Raw genomic sequence first — 14,966 nt, forward strand, 5'->3', positions numbered from 1 at the left:
CAACCCGCTGCCTGGCATGTTGTGGGATGCTCCAGGTAAAACAAGGCCGATGATATTGCCTGCCCCATGCAGGGCACCGGGAGCAGAGCTGGCAGCCCGGGCAGCTCCTTCCCACGCAGCCATGGTCAGAGCAGAGCGGAGCAGCGCAAGCTGAGCTGCACCCGGTCCTCACCACGGGGCACAGAAGCAGAGAGCAGGAGACGGAGGAGAGCAGCAGGACACAGAGGCACATAGCGCCGCAACGCCCAGCTGCCTGTTTGCAGCAGAGCCGTGGCAGCGGGCCTCTCAGACCCGGTGCAGGAGAGACTGACTGAGGATTTTTGGATGGCTACGAGCCTACTCAAACTTGCAGACACTGCTTGACCTGCTGACGTATTTGTGCCGCACGAGTGTGGACGTTTGTGCCCATCGACGCATCCCACGGGGCTGGCATTCCCCATCCGCACAAGCGTCGCCAACACCCACCTTGACTCCGCGTGGCCTTCACAGCACTAATAAGACTAGCCAGAACTCTCTTTCCTGAGACTGCACCTCCACTTGCGGCTCTGACTTGCGGTTCAACCCTAGCAAGGAGCACACGGCATGAGGGATGTGGGAGGCAGTGCCCCAGCCTGCACGCCCCAAGTCCCGTGATGCTCAGACCCATCATGAAGCAGTGACTCCCAGAGACACAGCGGGGCCTCAAATCCATCGAGAAACCTCAGTGCTTCCGTTTCCTCTTCATATGCACCAGGCAGGCAATTCACTTCCATCCCGAATGCCGGTGCCCAGTAGAATAAATATTTCCGTAGGTACCAGCTCGCCCACTCACCAAAGGGAAGGGTGTAGAGGGGGGGATTCAGTGTGTGTCCGACGGGGGAGAAGACAGAGTCTGCCTCAGATTACGGCAGGAACGTCAAGCAGAACAATTAACACCATTCAACTGATGTCTAAAGGAGTCTCCAGCGCGTCCTCATGTGAGCCAGTCACATGTCTCGTACAGCCCAGGCATCCCAGCGCATCATGTCCTGTGGAGAACCAAAGGCAAAGTCAGCTCCGCCACCCAGCAGCCCCCATGAGCCCCAGGGCTGCGACTGGGGCAATCAGCAAACCCCAGGTCCGAGGCCGGAGAGGAAAGGCAGCACCTGCCTCTTGGGGACACACTCACTGGGGGCTCCAGAGGTGACCTGGGGACATGGAGGGCCAAGCAGGGGAGAGCAGAGGGGGTGAGCACAGCCTCTGCTCTCAGCGCTGCTCTTCCGCCTCGAGACAGCCCCGCACCAACCCATGTTGGGCCACGTGCGCCCACCCCAACCGCTTCTGCCCTAAGAGAGCCCGTGCCCTCCTCCTGGCCACGGGGAGTGGAGATGCGTGGTTGCCCACAAGCTAAGCAGGGTGGAAGCCCACCCATGCCGGTACCGCGGGAGAGCCTTACCGTTCTCACCTCCTGGGAGGTGGGTATAGGGAGGGAGCGGAGCCCTGCTGGCTGGCAACGATGGCTGTGGAGGAGAGACCTGCGGAGAGAAGCAGTGTCAGGAGCCGGCAGCACGAGATGGGCACTGAGCTGAGCCTGGCCACTGTCCTCACTGGGCCAGGAGCACCCGCATGTCTCGATCAAGTCTGTCCTAAGCTCCGAGGGGAGCTGAAAGGCACCGGATATGGCCAAAGCAGTGCTTGGCGCAGGGGCTCACGCTGCCCAAAGATGGCTACAAAACCCTGCGCACACCCTCCCGACTCCTGGCGGCCTGGCCCAGCCCAGCTCGGGGCCCTTTCAGAAGCAGCCATGTGCCAGGAGCTCCTCCAGCTGTGCACTCCATGCCCAGCAGCCAGGTCCAAGCCCAGGGCAGGATTTGGCTCCTACCTGTTGCATAGGGCAGGTTGTACTGCGCTGGCAGCAGCGAGTACCCGAGGTGGTGGTGGTGGTGATGCGTCGAGAGCAGGCGTTGAGATGGCGAGGTCCGGGGCCGGTCTGCGCTCCTTTCCCCGCCTCCTGCTCCACCAACGCTGCTACAGCTCCCGCTGCCCCCCACCACCCCGCAGCCGCTGCGGTCCCTCTCCTGAGACGTCTTCTCACTTATCTGGGGAGGAGAAAAGAGGCGCACGCTGAGCAAAGCTGGTGGCCTCAAGCAGCTTGCAGGGACGGGAGCTGGCTCCATCCCAGCTACCTAGCAGGGTGGTTTGGCATGGGCACCCTGGGGCGCAGGGCCCTCAGAGCAGCCACTCCAGCGAGCAGAGCCCACCGGCTGGCTGATCCATGCAGGCCCTTGAGGCTGCCACATGGGACCGTTGTCTAAAGGCTCCCTGTGACACTGCTGGCACAGCACAGAGACGACGGGATGGCTGGTGACCAGCCCAAAAGCAGACAGAAGGATGCAAACCTGTTTAGCAGGTCCCATTCAGGGCAGCTCCTTCCTGTCCAAAAGCAGGAGTTGTTGCTGCCACGTCAGAGCTCCTTCTCCCAGCTCGGGCTAAAAGGAGCTTGCAACCTTATGCTGCCCTGGGATGGAGCCAGCCCCTATGTCCTGGCCTCCCATCCACCAGCAGACAAGCTCCAGGGATGAGGACAAGTGCTGCCTAGTCACTGCAGGGCCTGGAGGAGTCTCAGGGCTTCTCTGGGCCAATCTTGCCCATAGGTTTGGCTCGTCACTCCAAAAGGGGTTGTGCTGTGGGATTTCTCTAGGGCCCCAGGAATGGCAAAAACTCAAGCTAGGCAGAGTTGCTCCGGGCTGGCCATAGGACCCAAGGACCTTCCTGAAGCCACTGCATGGAGCTGGGCTGACCCTCACCGTGGGCGATTTGCTCTTGTAGTGGCTGGCATGCTGCTGCAGGATGTCCAGGGCCTTGGACTCCGAGCTGGATTTACAGCTCACGCTGGGACTGGCTCGGGACTTGTCGCTGTCATCACTCCCGGATGCCTTGCTCCCATACGGGGAGAAGGAGTAGCTGGAGGGAAGGTATGATCCTGCAGGGGGAAAGATGGCAGTCAGAGCATGAGGAGCAAGCAGATTTGTCACCCGCTGCTTCTTCGGGCTGCATGGCAGGAGCACGCAGCTCTGCCACACCATGTGGAGGTGGCAAAGACATGTGCTGCCAGGCGTGTGAGCCAGCAGACAACCCGTCGCAGCCACAACCCAGTAATGAAAGTCCCTCTGCCTTTGGGACCCTCTGGCAACAACGGCACAAAGTCCATGGCAGCAGCTCCCCTGCCCAGCCCCAAGCCACGAAGACCTGGCTCTGGCCCACCACCACCCTCCCTGCTCCAGGAGGATGGGCAGGACACAGGCACAGCCTAGGAAGGGACATCCCCAGGCCAGAGAGCAGTCCCCGAGAAGACCGTGGCTCTCCTACCTGGGTAATTCTGCATCATGACCGTGGGCATGGCCCGGTAGCTGGGGTGGTTGGGGTCGTACGACTGGCTGTAGGAGTAGCCGTGCATGTAGGGGATGTAGGACTGATGCTGCGTGAGGGGTGAAGACACGGGGACATGGACACTGGGCCTGGGGTCCTTCCCCACCATGCGAGCCTCCTCGGTGGGGGTCAGTTTGCACTCGGAGCTGGTGCTCTCCTTCCCGTCCTCCTTGGACACAGCTTCTTTGCTTCGACTTCTTTCTTCCTTCAACTTCCTATCCCTCTCCTCTTTCCACCGCTCATCCTCTGTCTTGATGTCTGAGTACTTTGCGGGGTAAACATAGGTCCACATCCGGGGTTCTGCTTCCTGCAAGAACCAGTGAATTGTCAGAGCAGCTGCCTCCCCCAACCCTGCATGCCCTAAAAACACAGAACTTTTAGAAGAAACCAGTGCAGCCCTCTCCCCTTCCCCAGGGCACCAGACTCTCCTTGTTCTCCTGGAGCAGCCCATCATCTCCACTGCATCCCAGCACCATCCCTCCCAGCCCGACTGTCAGCCTCGTGGGGTCACATCCTGGCAGGAATGAGCCCCTCAGCAAGGGGTTTCCTACAAGACGCAACAGGAGAGGGCCCAGCGCCCGAGCTGGTGGGCAGCGTGCAGGCATTACCTGTCTGTACCAGAGGACAGGGTCCACCTCTGCTTGCCGGCCACACTCAGAGCCAGCCTTCGTCTCGGCACTCTCTTTCCCGAGGTGACTGGCCTCACTCAGCTTCACCTTGAGTCCCTCGGCTACCTGGCTGCCGGACAGCTTCGACGAGTCCTCCAGCTTAGGGATGATCACAGATTTAGCCATGTCAGCACCTCCTTGCTCCTTGGCCTTGCTCAGCCCTGACTTGACAAGGTCCGTGAGGCTCGGGGCCTTGGTAAGCGTCGGGGGCATGGGTGGCTTTTGCTTCCACTCCTCTTTGAGAGCCGCCTCCCTCTCCTTCAGGCCCAGCTCCGCTTTCTTCTCCAGCCCTCGCTGCTGCTGCTCCAGGCTCTGCCGCTGCTTCTGCTGCTCCTCGTACTGCTGGCGGTAGGCAGGATTGGTGCTCAGCAGGTGAGCATGGTAGCCCTGCTCGTTGTAGCCGTAGGGGGGCACGTAGGCATATTGGTTATAGTAGAGGGACTGCATGTACATGTTGGGACGTTGCTGGATGACTGAGGGCTGCTGGCTGGAGCTGCCAAGCTCTGCCTTCTTCTCTTCACAGCCCTCGCTCTTCACCTTCACCTCTGGGTTCTCCTGCTCCTCATCCTTCTTCAGCTTCAAGGCCTGTGTCTCGGCCGCAGCCTGGCTGCTGGGGTTCAAGGGCCCTGGGCTTGCCTGGGGGTAGCCAGGGGAATAGTAGGTTTCAAAGCCTTGGTAGTAAGGGGACTCTTTGCTCTGGGGTTGTGGGGGGAAGAGAGCTTTCTTCGCACCTTCCTTGACCAGCTGCTCAGGATCCTTTGCCTTCATGCTTTCCAGCTTGCCCTCCCCGTCCTCACCTGCATCGGAGATGTCCGAGTAGGCTGGGCTGTTGGTTTTCACCGAGCTCGCTTCTGCTCCATTCTGGGTCACGACGTGCAGCGGGGTCATGGGCTGGGCTGGGTTGGCATTTTCCAGCCTGCTGGCACCACCGATGGAGGGGCTCGGAGCGTTGTCTGTGAAGCTGTAGATTTTATCTGCCTCAGCCTTGATGCTGGCAAGCCGGCTCTGGTGCGGGTCAGATGAGCCATTCAACAGTCCCTCGCCTTTTGTCCCAAGATCACTGGATTCCCCCCGGAAAGGGCTCTTGCCTTCTTCTGCTCTGCAGGCTTTCCCAGGAGTCAGAGGGTTTTCTACTTCCTTGGGCTCCTTCTTCTTCTTGTCCTTTTTCTTTTTCTCCTTGGAAGGGGTCAGGGCAGGGTTGACTGTGAAGGGCTCTCCCATCACTGTAGGCTTTGGCTGGATGGGCTTGAGCTGAGGGCTGTTGGGCATGGTCTGGACCACAGTGGTGGTGAGGCCTGTGGAGGAACCGGGACTGGCTGCAGTGAAGGTGGCTGTCTGGAAGGTGTAAATTGGCTGCGGGGGGATGGCTGGGGCAATGGGTCTGGCAGACTTCAAGCTTTTGGAAGGGATCTTCTCCAGCTTAGCAGCAGACGCCTTCTTGGACTTGTCCTTATCAACGCACCTCTTCTCCAGTGAGTCAAAGCCGTCATTACTCGTTTCATCAGCCACTGAGGGACCATCCTCAGAGCCGTCATTGGACAGGGCACCGGGATCGGTGTCTCCTTCCCCACCCAGCTTCTTCTTGCAGGGGACCTTGGTGCTGAACTTACTAGATGGGGAGGGACTGTGGGGCTCCATCAAGCGGACCTTTGGGGTGGCCGAGCGAGCTGGTGAGAGCGAGCCCTTCTGAGAGACGGCAGCACCGTTGCAGCTCCCAATGTCCGAGTGCAGGGAGGGCTCCTCGCCGTACTCACTGTCCACATCCGCCTCCAGCTTGCTGTCGTCATCCGTGTGTGCGTGGGCCTGGTGGTACTTGAGCCCGTTGATGTGCTTGTACTTCTTGTTACAGTTTGGGTGGGGACAGTCAATGAGGATGGGAGAGGGGCAATTTCGGTCCAGGACAGCCGGCTCCACCTTGACCGCAGCTGGGGGCACTGCTGCCGAGCCCATCGAATTAGTGCGGATGCGTTTGCTGCCCTTCGAGTCCTCCGAGCTGGAGTTCAGCTCCATGTCCGAGAGGGGCTTGCTTTTCCGCTTGGTCACGGAGGAAGGGCTGGCTTTTACATCCTCAGTGGTGCCACTGGGCGGTGTGCGGTGGTCCGAGGAGTTCTGGCTTCCCCGGCGCCCTTTGCTGTTGGCTCCCGCCCGAGTCTTGCTGCTGTTGCTGGTCCCTTTGCTGTCCGAAGCCGTGGCGGTCTCGTTCACAGGCGTGTTGCTGTTGGGGCGCATGCGCTTGCCCCTGCCCCGGCCGTTGCGCATCTCGAGGTCACTGGTGGGAGAGTCACAGAACCTGCGGAGAACAAGGAGCTTATATCAAGCGACAGCTGGGCCAGGCTACACCGTCCCCGTTGCGCGGAGGGGGCCCCTTCCTCCCCCAGACGGTCTGAGCTCTGCAGAGAGCTGTGAGCGGGGCTAAGCGCTGCCAATCCTGCGAGCTGGCCCCTGTCAACCCCAGGACTACCACAGAAGGGGTTAAGAGGAATCAGAGAACTCAGACAGCAAATGCCCAGCTGGCTTCTGTCTCCAGAGAGGTAAAAAGCCATGGGTGCTGGCAGAACGGGCAGGGAGATGTTGGGTTTGCAGCAGGCACGCAGCAGCAGCCCCAGGCCAGGAACATGGCGATGGCACAGCTCAAGCTCCACTTTGGCAACTTGGCAGGGCGCCGCGGACAAGCACGAGCTGGCCGGAGGAGATGCTGCCTGCCACGGCAGCTCCAAGGGCAATGGGTAGAGCGTGCTGGGTGACACGAGGCCCGAACGCAGCTGGGTTTCCCCTCTGCACCTGGGCAAAGCGGGGAATGATGCGGGCGCAACCCGCCCGAGCAGGGTGCTCATCACCTGAGGGAGCGCGAGGTCCTGCCAGGCCCCTCCACGCACTTACCGGGGAGGTGCCCAGTCATGCTGCGTACAGTCGAGCAGCGTCCCCACGTACGTCTTGTTCCTCCAGGTCACGTTGACTACCAGCATACCTGCAAGGCAAGGAGATAGGGTGATATACGGCCAGGCAGGCCTCTCCACAACTCCACGGGTGTCTTGCACTTCCCTGGGCATCGGGCTATGGGGAAAGGGGCTCTCCCCCTTTGAGACGGACAGGAGGGACAACAGCACACACAGAGATGGGCTCAGCTCTAGGGCCAGAGAGATGCAGGCAAGGGAGCCGGGTCTTGGGCAAGTCTCTCCCCAATACAGGGAGTGATTTGTTTAGTGTAAACATGGAGATAACGGATACCACTCGCTGCCTTAAACAATTTCTCTCCTGCAACGGACACGTTCAGGCATCCGCACGCCTGATGGAGGACCTTGTCCTAGGTCTCCAGAAGCCCTGAGGGGCCAGGTGGCATGGCTGGCTCTCACCATATCTCAGCAGATATCTGAGACCAGGCTCCAGCTGGAGCAGCACTGAGAATGGGAAACCACCCTGCTCATCCCCTCTCTCGGCACGGCTGTGCCCAGCGCCTGCTTAACCTCTACTCCTTGAGCTGCTTGGTATTTTGTTTTTCTGCAATTTCATGGAGATGCTAAAACCCATGTGTTGCATAATTTGGGGGGCCCAAAAATCCACGCTGGTTATATGTGCACTCTGCAAAAGGGGAGGCCATCTGCAGGAGGCGAGGGCTGTGAACCCCACAGCAAGGCTGCGAGATCCACGAGAGAGCTGCAAATCCCACGGCATGGCTGCGGACCCCATGGCAAGGCTGTGGACCCCATGGCAAGGCTGCAGACCCCATGGCAGGGCTGAGAACCCCACTGCCCTCTTGGAGGCTGACGGAGGAGATGTTTTTGCCCACTAGATGGCAAGCTCTGCCCAGCATCCCCGCACAGCCCAACCACTGCTTGCCTCCATGGACCACCTCAAGCCCAGCACAGGGGTCCAGAGTATCCTCGCAGGAGAGCCCAACCTTTGGGAAAACCCTTGTCTGCTGCTCATTTTGGTCCTGCATTTGCAGAACACCCACCGAGACCCATTACGAGGCACCATCTCCTGTGTTGCCACCTCGCTCCTCCTGGAGGAACCGGCAGCAGGGGACACATCTCCTCCTTGTCCTGTGCAAGGCCAGGCTCTGGCACAGGGCAAGCCCTGGGCAATGACAATCTTAGAAAGCTGCCGGGGGACCATCAATGTCAGCTTTTGCACACAACTTTAGGAAGCGGAGAGAGAGCAGAAAGCCGAAGGACGGCCCTGCCGAGGACACAAACCCGGGCGATCTTTCTCCGGGGGCCAGTCGACTCTTGCACGGCATCTCTCGGCTTTCCTCCGGCCCCCGCGCGAGGGCAGGGGCAGACCCGGCTTGCTCCCGCTTGGCGAGCCCGCCCAGTGCTAGCACCTTCCCAAGGTCTCTCGTGGCCAGCAGGCTGCAAGTGCTTCCATAAGAAAGCAATTACACTAAATAATCTCAGGCCATTAGCCGAGTGAACTCAAGTGGATATTTCCTCCCAGCGATGGACTGCTCTGATTACTGCATAACTAATTCGACCAGGAGCAGAGTCCATTGCACCGAGTGCATTTATCTGAACAAGGTAAAACTTGGAAGATAGAAATCTCATTTACAAGGGCAGATGAGTGCAGCTAGATATACAGCCGCGCAGATCCAGAAGATGGATGGAGCCGAGGGAGCTCAGAACAGCTGTGCCTGAAGCACATTTGTAAATCTTGGTCTGCATCCCCGGTTGTAACGTGCCAGCAGCCAGCTGCAGGCTTCGCGGAGATAATATATGAAATCAAGAGACGCTCACGGAGCCGAGGTCCAAAATGCAGGTTTCATGTTAAAAGAGGAATGGAACAGAAAAGGCTCCACCAAGAAAGCGCAACGGGGAAAATCGTTTCTGCTTCAAACCTTTTCTCTCCTTCCCCTCCTGTAAAACACTGGCCGCTCCAACAGGGGCAGATCATGGGAATATACGGTCGGAGCACATGCCTGAGACCTGCAACTGGCATTTTGGCTTTGCTGCCCCAGCCCTACCCCCGTTGCGAGCAGGATGGGGGAGGTTTGTCCTGCCTTCAGAGGAGAGCTCCCCAAAGCCCTGTGTTAACGCGGAGGCAGCGAACGCGCTCAGGATTAGGGCCGTAGGAAGGGTTACAGCCCAGCAGCCGCCGCAGCGCTGCAGCACCCCAGCACGGCCCGCGCGCCCCGGCTAAGGATCGCAGCCCCCGCGTGGCCCGTTGTGCTCCTTGAAGCTGGTAGCCTCGTCCTGGACCGCCGGGAGAGGCAGCGAGAGATCGGGAAAGGGGGGAAGGACGCGACTCGGCGAGCGAAGCGGGCTGGAAAAGAGCAGCGAAACCCACCGCTTTGAGCCCGCGGCCCCACACTGGGGGGAGACACAAGGCGAGCGAAGGGAGCTGCTGATGCCGGGCAGTGGCAGGAGGACGCGCCGAGGGCGGTATGCAACGCCCCGGCTGTCCCGGTGCCTCCTAACACCGCTTTTTTAGCCGTCAGGAGCCCTCCCAGCCCTCCTCCCTTAAAACACACTCGCGCAGGGAAGCCGACGGCAGCGTCCCACCACCCAGCCCCGCAGCGGCCCGGGCCAGAGGCCGTCCTTTCCCCCCCACCCCACTCCACCGCAGGGCCGAGCGCAAACCCTGCACCTGCCTATATTGAACCCGCTGCACCCGATCGTGCAAAATCCCCTCCTAATCCCCCAACAATAACCCAGGACAACTTAAACCCCGGGGATGGAGCCTAAGCAGCTTTTGAACTCGCTGCCCCCGCCGCAGGAGGGGTGAGCCGGCAAAGGAGCCGGCAGGGCGAGGGCAGCCCGAGGCAGGCAGCGAGCAGGCAGCGCCCTCCACTCGCTCGGTGGCAGCAGGTGACACGGCGCCAGCGTTGTCCGCAGGCTCTGCTTTAGTTAGAGGGACGCAGCGGAGAGCCCAAAGCGCCGAGGTTCGGCAAAGTGCGGCGGGTGCTGCCTTGGCGTCCCCAGGGCCACGCTGCCGCGTGGCAGAGAAGGGGCCTCTGGGGAGAGGAGGCACGAAATGCACCCGGGCCTGGAGGAAAGTGGCTCCGGCCCGTTCCGGGGTTCAAAATTCAGGCTTTGCATTTGGAAAAAGTCAGAGCTGAAGAGGCCCCGAGGACCCCAGGGGAGCACGGAGCTGCTGCAGGGGTGGAGGAAGACCCCAAACCCGGAGCAGCCCGATGGGGAGTGGGGCACCACGAGGGACCCATCCGCAGCCTTCGCTGCCCCGCAGACAGGAGATGGCCCCGCGGCCGCCTGGCCATCCCCATCGTGGCACAGGACACCGGCGCTTTCCTGCCAATTCGTCCCCACCTAGGAAGGCTGGAGGTGCTCAAACGCACAAAGAGGCTGCAACCGCGTGGCGAATCTCACGCGCCCCCCCGGGAAGGAGGCAAGCTGCTCGAATAACTCCAGACGCACCTGGTTTCACGGGAATCCGACACCTCCGAAGCTCTCAAGCAATCGATACCATCCAAGCCTGCCTGAAAACCACTCAGCACTTGCGCAGGCAGAGGTCCTGGCTGCTAAGTGCTAATGTCACTGCAGCGGGGCCGAGTTACGCCCCGCAGGAAAATTAAATGCCGCACCAAAGGTGGGCTGCCACCACCGGGTCGCTGTCTAGGAACGTGGCATCGATTTGGGAGCGCGCCACCACCTGTCTCTGGGGAGACGCAGGCAGCAACACGAGCTAAGTCTGTAAAAGGGCAAATGGAGAGAGGAGCGAGCCGAAAGGGGGATGGGAGAGGAAGGCAGCAAAGGGCTAGCGCACGGTCACAGCGGAGGACGCGAAGGAGGACGAGCAGCAAGCCAGGGTCTCCTCTTGCAGCAGCGAGCAAGGCGAGCATGGTGTCCGCGTACTCGTTTTTATAACCCCTTCTTTGCAGGGATCGAGGAGAGCGAAGAGCATATTTGGATTTGCAGACCCGAGGCAAAGACTAGGGCCATGAGTTGCTGGCATTCAGGTAAAGAGTCAGTGGGAAAGGCAGGATTACTTATCCCCGGTGCCGGTTGGGGGTCTCCTCCCTGCTGGGGCAGATCCCTCTTGCTAAAGCTGCTGCCCAGCAGTGTGGTTGAAGACCCCAGGAGGAAGGCGTAGGATGGAGGAAGGCAAGCGCACAGCGAGGAGGCGAAGGATTGCCAGTACTGGCTCGCCCCATCGTCATTCCTGCTGCAAACCAGCCCAGCTGGCAAAGCCAAGCTCAAGTGCACCATGTGCCATTGCTCCAAAGCAGGTTGTCCTCTCCCCGGGCAGCAAGGGTGCCTAAATTCAACTACTGTCTCTGAAGCATCAAACAAGTTAGCTGTGAAGCATCGACCTCTCCTGCCTCTGCAGGGCTGGGAAACAGGCTGCCTTAGCCTCTCCCACCCTAAATCCAGACGGTCAGCGCACTCAGGGCCTCTTGCAGGAGGGGCTGCAGAGGCAAGTCCTGCTCCATGCAGCTCCTGGGCACCCATCTGCCCCACAGCTGGTGGACTGGGACCCACCAGGGCCCAGCCCAAGCTTGGTCCCTGCACGGGTGCTCTTTAGCAGCAGATCTGGGACTCGCCGGGTGCAGCTGTAGGACACCCAGGAAAAGGAAGTGTCCCAGGGTAGGTCTGGAGTGGGCACAGACCTAGCAGAGGATAAGGTGGTGGGTCAAAGAGAGAAAGAGGCAAAGCCTGAGGAGATGTGGGGCTACCAAGGACAGCATTGCACTAAATCCTCCTTCCAAACTCCTGGGGAAAGGCAATGCCCAGCGCTAAATGAGATGAGACTATGCATTTCCATCAGACAGACCCCGCTTTCAGCATCTCCGCCAGTTTGCTCCATAAACAGAGCCGTTAACGCCATGGGCAGCAGGGCGCTGCAACGGCAGGACTGGCTCCTGGGAAGTGCAGGAGCACCGAATGGCCCGTAGCCATGCCACCACTTCAGGCTGATTGCAGGCACAGCTAGAGCCCCACGGCACAGCCAGAGTTGGGAAGGTTAAAACAAACTTGGCTGAGGCTGCTCAAGCTACTGCTTCATCCCTCGCCCTGCGCACGCTGAAGAGGAGCGGAAGAGATGGAGCCGAGAACAAAGGGTGAGATGGGGCAGGAGCCAGGGAGAAACGCAGACGGAGAGGGAGATGGCAAGGCAAACGCGGCACGGAAAAAAAGAGGCGACAGCTCGCGGCTGCTGCCAGACCGGCCAGGTGGAAGCTGGCAGCGCTGCCCTTTCCCGAGGTATGCAGGGACCCATATTTGTGTCCTATATTTGCCTACGCAGCTGCAAACCCTCCTCCCAGCCTGGCTGGCAGCAGAGGAGGGAGGTTTTATTTACATGCCTGGAGGACACACGGCAGGAGGAGGTCATCACAGCCAGCCGAGCACCTTCATCCCAGCCTTTAGTTCACTAATTAGAGCCGCGCTCAGGCACTGAGCCCTGCTGGCTCTCGGATACGAGTGCTGACAGCTTAAGCAACCTCAACGCCCGCCTGGAGAATTGCTCCATTTGCCTCCAATGATCTTTGGAGAGCTGCATCGATCTCCTGGTCGTCCGAGTCCCTTGTGCTGGCTGTCCCCTCCGCCTGAGGTTGCAGCTTTCCGGGAGCGAGGTGACATTGATGGATCAGCCCCGAGGGGCCGATTCTCACTTAGCGCAGACCTCATTTCGCAGCTCGGAAGAGCAAGTCCTTGTCGGGAGGCTCGCCGGGGCGGCTGGCTAAACCCACGCGAGACGGAGGGGCTAAGGCTTAGCACAGGGGGCTGGAGGTAGTACCACATCTGCCTTCACGTTGCTCAGGGACAGGACGGCTCTGGGTAGGAGAGGGGGAAAGAGAGCCAAAGCGCCACGGTCCATGCTGTGCTGCAGGGGACAACCTGCCTCACGAGCACCCCTCCAAGCCAAGAGCCGCACTGGAGGTGGAGGCCTCGCTCCCAAATCACATGTGATCTGTGATCAGCCCTCGTGGTCGTCTAGGGCTTTGCAAAGATGAGCCAGATGAGTTCAGCCCCCCAGCCAAACCAAGAGCAGCTCCAAATCCTGCTGAGAAAGGGGGAAGCATCCCAGCACCCTCAGAGAGCTCAGCACTGTGTGCGAGTGGAATGTTATACGGCTCACTGTCACCCAGCCCTGACTTTACTGAGGTTCCTTAAGCAGAGGGAAAGGGGAAAGTTGGTGACCTGTGTGCAACAGGACATCTGCTGGGCACGACAGAAAGTCCAGGCTCAACACCCAAGCACCTGGGCCAGGACACAGTGGCCCGCCTGTGCGAGCGGAGAGGGACAAGCCCCTGTGCAAAGGCTCCAGCACCCAAAGCACCCCCAGTCCTGCAAAGCTAAAGGGAGAGCTGAGGACAGGGATGGCCATTTCTCCTTTCCTCTAAGGACTGAGACAATCCTGAACTCCTTTTAATCATGCAAATACCAGGACTGCACTAGGATCTCCTCTCTTTAAGGTGCCACTGCCATATGGGCACTGCCATCCTACTGCCTGCAGAGCTTATTCCACCAGCCCTAGCCGTAGCTGTCCGCCTGGGGAAGGCTTGCCAGCACAGGCCCTTCAAGACGAAGGAAAAGTCGTCATGTAGGGGCTTTTCAATGCTGGAGCAACTCCAGCTGAAGCTTCTCTGCCTTGCTTTAGGCTCACAAGCTGTACCACCAAAACCAGGACAGTACAGAAGAAAAGGTGAGAGCAGGCGGAGACCCCCAGCCCCCTGCAGCAGAGCATGGGAGTCTGAGCTCAGAGCCCAGATGGAGAGACCGGTTTGCTCCCTATGAGAGAAAGCTACCAAGCAGGGCCAGCTCTACCTCCTCCTCCTCCTCCGCAGGTTGCCATGCCCCAGCAGGCTGGCAGCTGCCCAAGCCATCTCCACTGCTGCCGAGGCTGTCTAACAGCAGTGGAGCTGTTGGCAAGGAGAGCTCTGCTAACTTTCTGCTGATTTTTGGGTGCAGGGAGCCTCTGAAAGGTGACGGGACAACAGCCAGTGGCATTTCCTACCATGAGGAGCTGCGATTTGCCCACAGGTCCATGAACCAGCTCAGATCCAGGGTCCGTCTAGCCCAGTATCCCATCTGCAACAGCGGCCAGGAGAAGGGATTGAACACACAGCAATCCTGCTCCAGGGCTCTTCCAAGCCTCCTGCACCATGGTGAGTCTAGCGTGTTTAATACCCTTCCTCCATTAATTTCTCCAGCTGCTAGTCCTTCTCTCAGCTTAACTGCATCCCAAGGAGGGGTCCTCACCTCCATTGCTGCCTCCTGCATTAACCCCCACCCAGCAGGGGCCCAACCTATGGCCTCTCAGCTCTTCCTCCCTTGCTTAAAGATGCTCCAGCCTCAGCCGGAAGGACAGGGGAAAAAAGGAGCACTTGTGTCAAGAGAGAGCTCATGGACACAGTGATTTGGGGGGAATCCATGCTCTGGCACAACCCTTAGCTGCTCCCAACCTCCCTGAGACGGAGTCCCATGCTATAAAGTGGACTGAGCTCTCCCGCTGCCTGCTTGGTGAGTGCAGCAGGACAGGGCAGTCCCAAGGATGGGGGCAATGCCCAGGCAGAGCTAGCACATCCAGGCAGCATCAGAAGGTCAAGAGCAACAAGCCTTGATGCTATTTCTTCCACCCCACCGGGATGGTGACACTTCTGCCCAGGATTTCCCAGGGAAAGCTCTGTGCTTGATGACGTGCAAAGCGCAAGTGGTAAAGCACGCACCTCTGGGATGCTCCCGCTTTGCCATAAGCTGCACTTGTGTGTAAGGAGCCTGGCATAACCTGCAGCACCCAGACTTCCGAGTGCGGCACCCACGGCCATCATACAACAGCTCTACTGTTACTGCCAGGAGAGCAGAGGACTCCTCCGAGCAGGGAGATGGCCAGCCCAAGGGCCATCTTGCCCACATCCCATCCCCAGCAGTGGGCACCCAAGGAAGCGTGCAAGAAACAGGCAGTCCATGGCGGTACTTCCCAGAATACTCTCCGGCCTCCTGCAGAGTCTCCCAG

General features: G+C 59.7%; 1 protein-coding gene across 2 annotated transcripts in view; it reads right to left on the minus strand.

The window, feature by feature from the left end:
* Positions 1-6: 6 nt before the first annotated feature.
* The window catches only part of ZNF609 (zinc finger protein 609), a 73,724-nt gene continuing 58,764 nt past the window's right edge, over positions 7-14,966 (minus strand). For both annotated transcript variants that reach the window (XM_026068330.1, XM_026068332.1), the window contains 7 exons: positions 6,936-7,023; positions 3,996-6,345; positions 3,328-3,694; positions 2,766-2,941; positions 1,841-2,057; positions 1,415-1,493; positions 7-1,007 (listed from right to left, as the gene is read on the minus strand). In XM_026068330.1, coding sequence (XP_025924115.1) covers positions 1,420-1,493; positions 1,841-2,057; positions 2,766-2,941; positions 3,328-3,694; positions 3,996-6,345; positions 6,936-7,023 — 3,272 coding nt within the window. In that variant the 3' untranslated portion in view covers positions 7-1,007; positions 1,415-1,419. The remainder of the gene's footprint in view (positions 1,008-1,414; positions 1,494-1,840; positions 2,058-2,765; positions 2,942-3,327; positions 3,695-3,995; positions 6,346-6,935; positions 7,024-14,966) is intronic.

This window comes from Apteryx rowi, unplaced genomic scaffold, assembly GCF_003343035.1.
Source record: "Apteryx rowi isolate R43461 unplaced genomic scaffold, aptRow1 scaffold_27, whole genome shotgun sequence".
Lineage (NCBI taxonomy): Eukaryota > Metazoa > Chordata > Aves > Apterygiformes > Apterygidae > Apteryx > Apteryx rowi.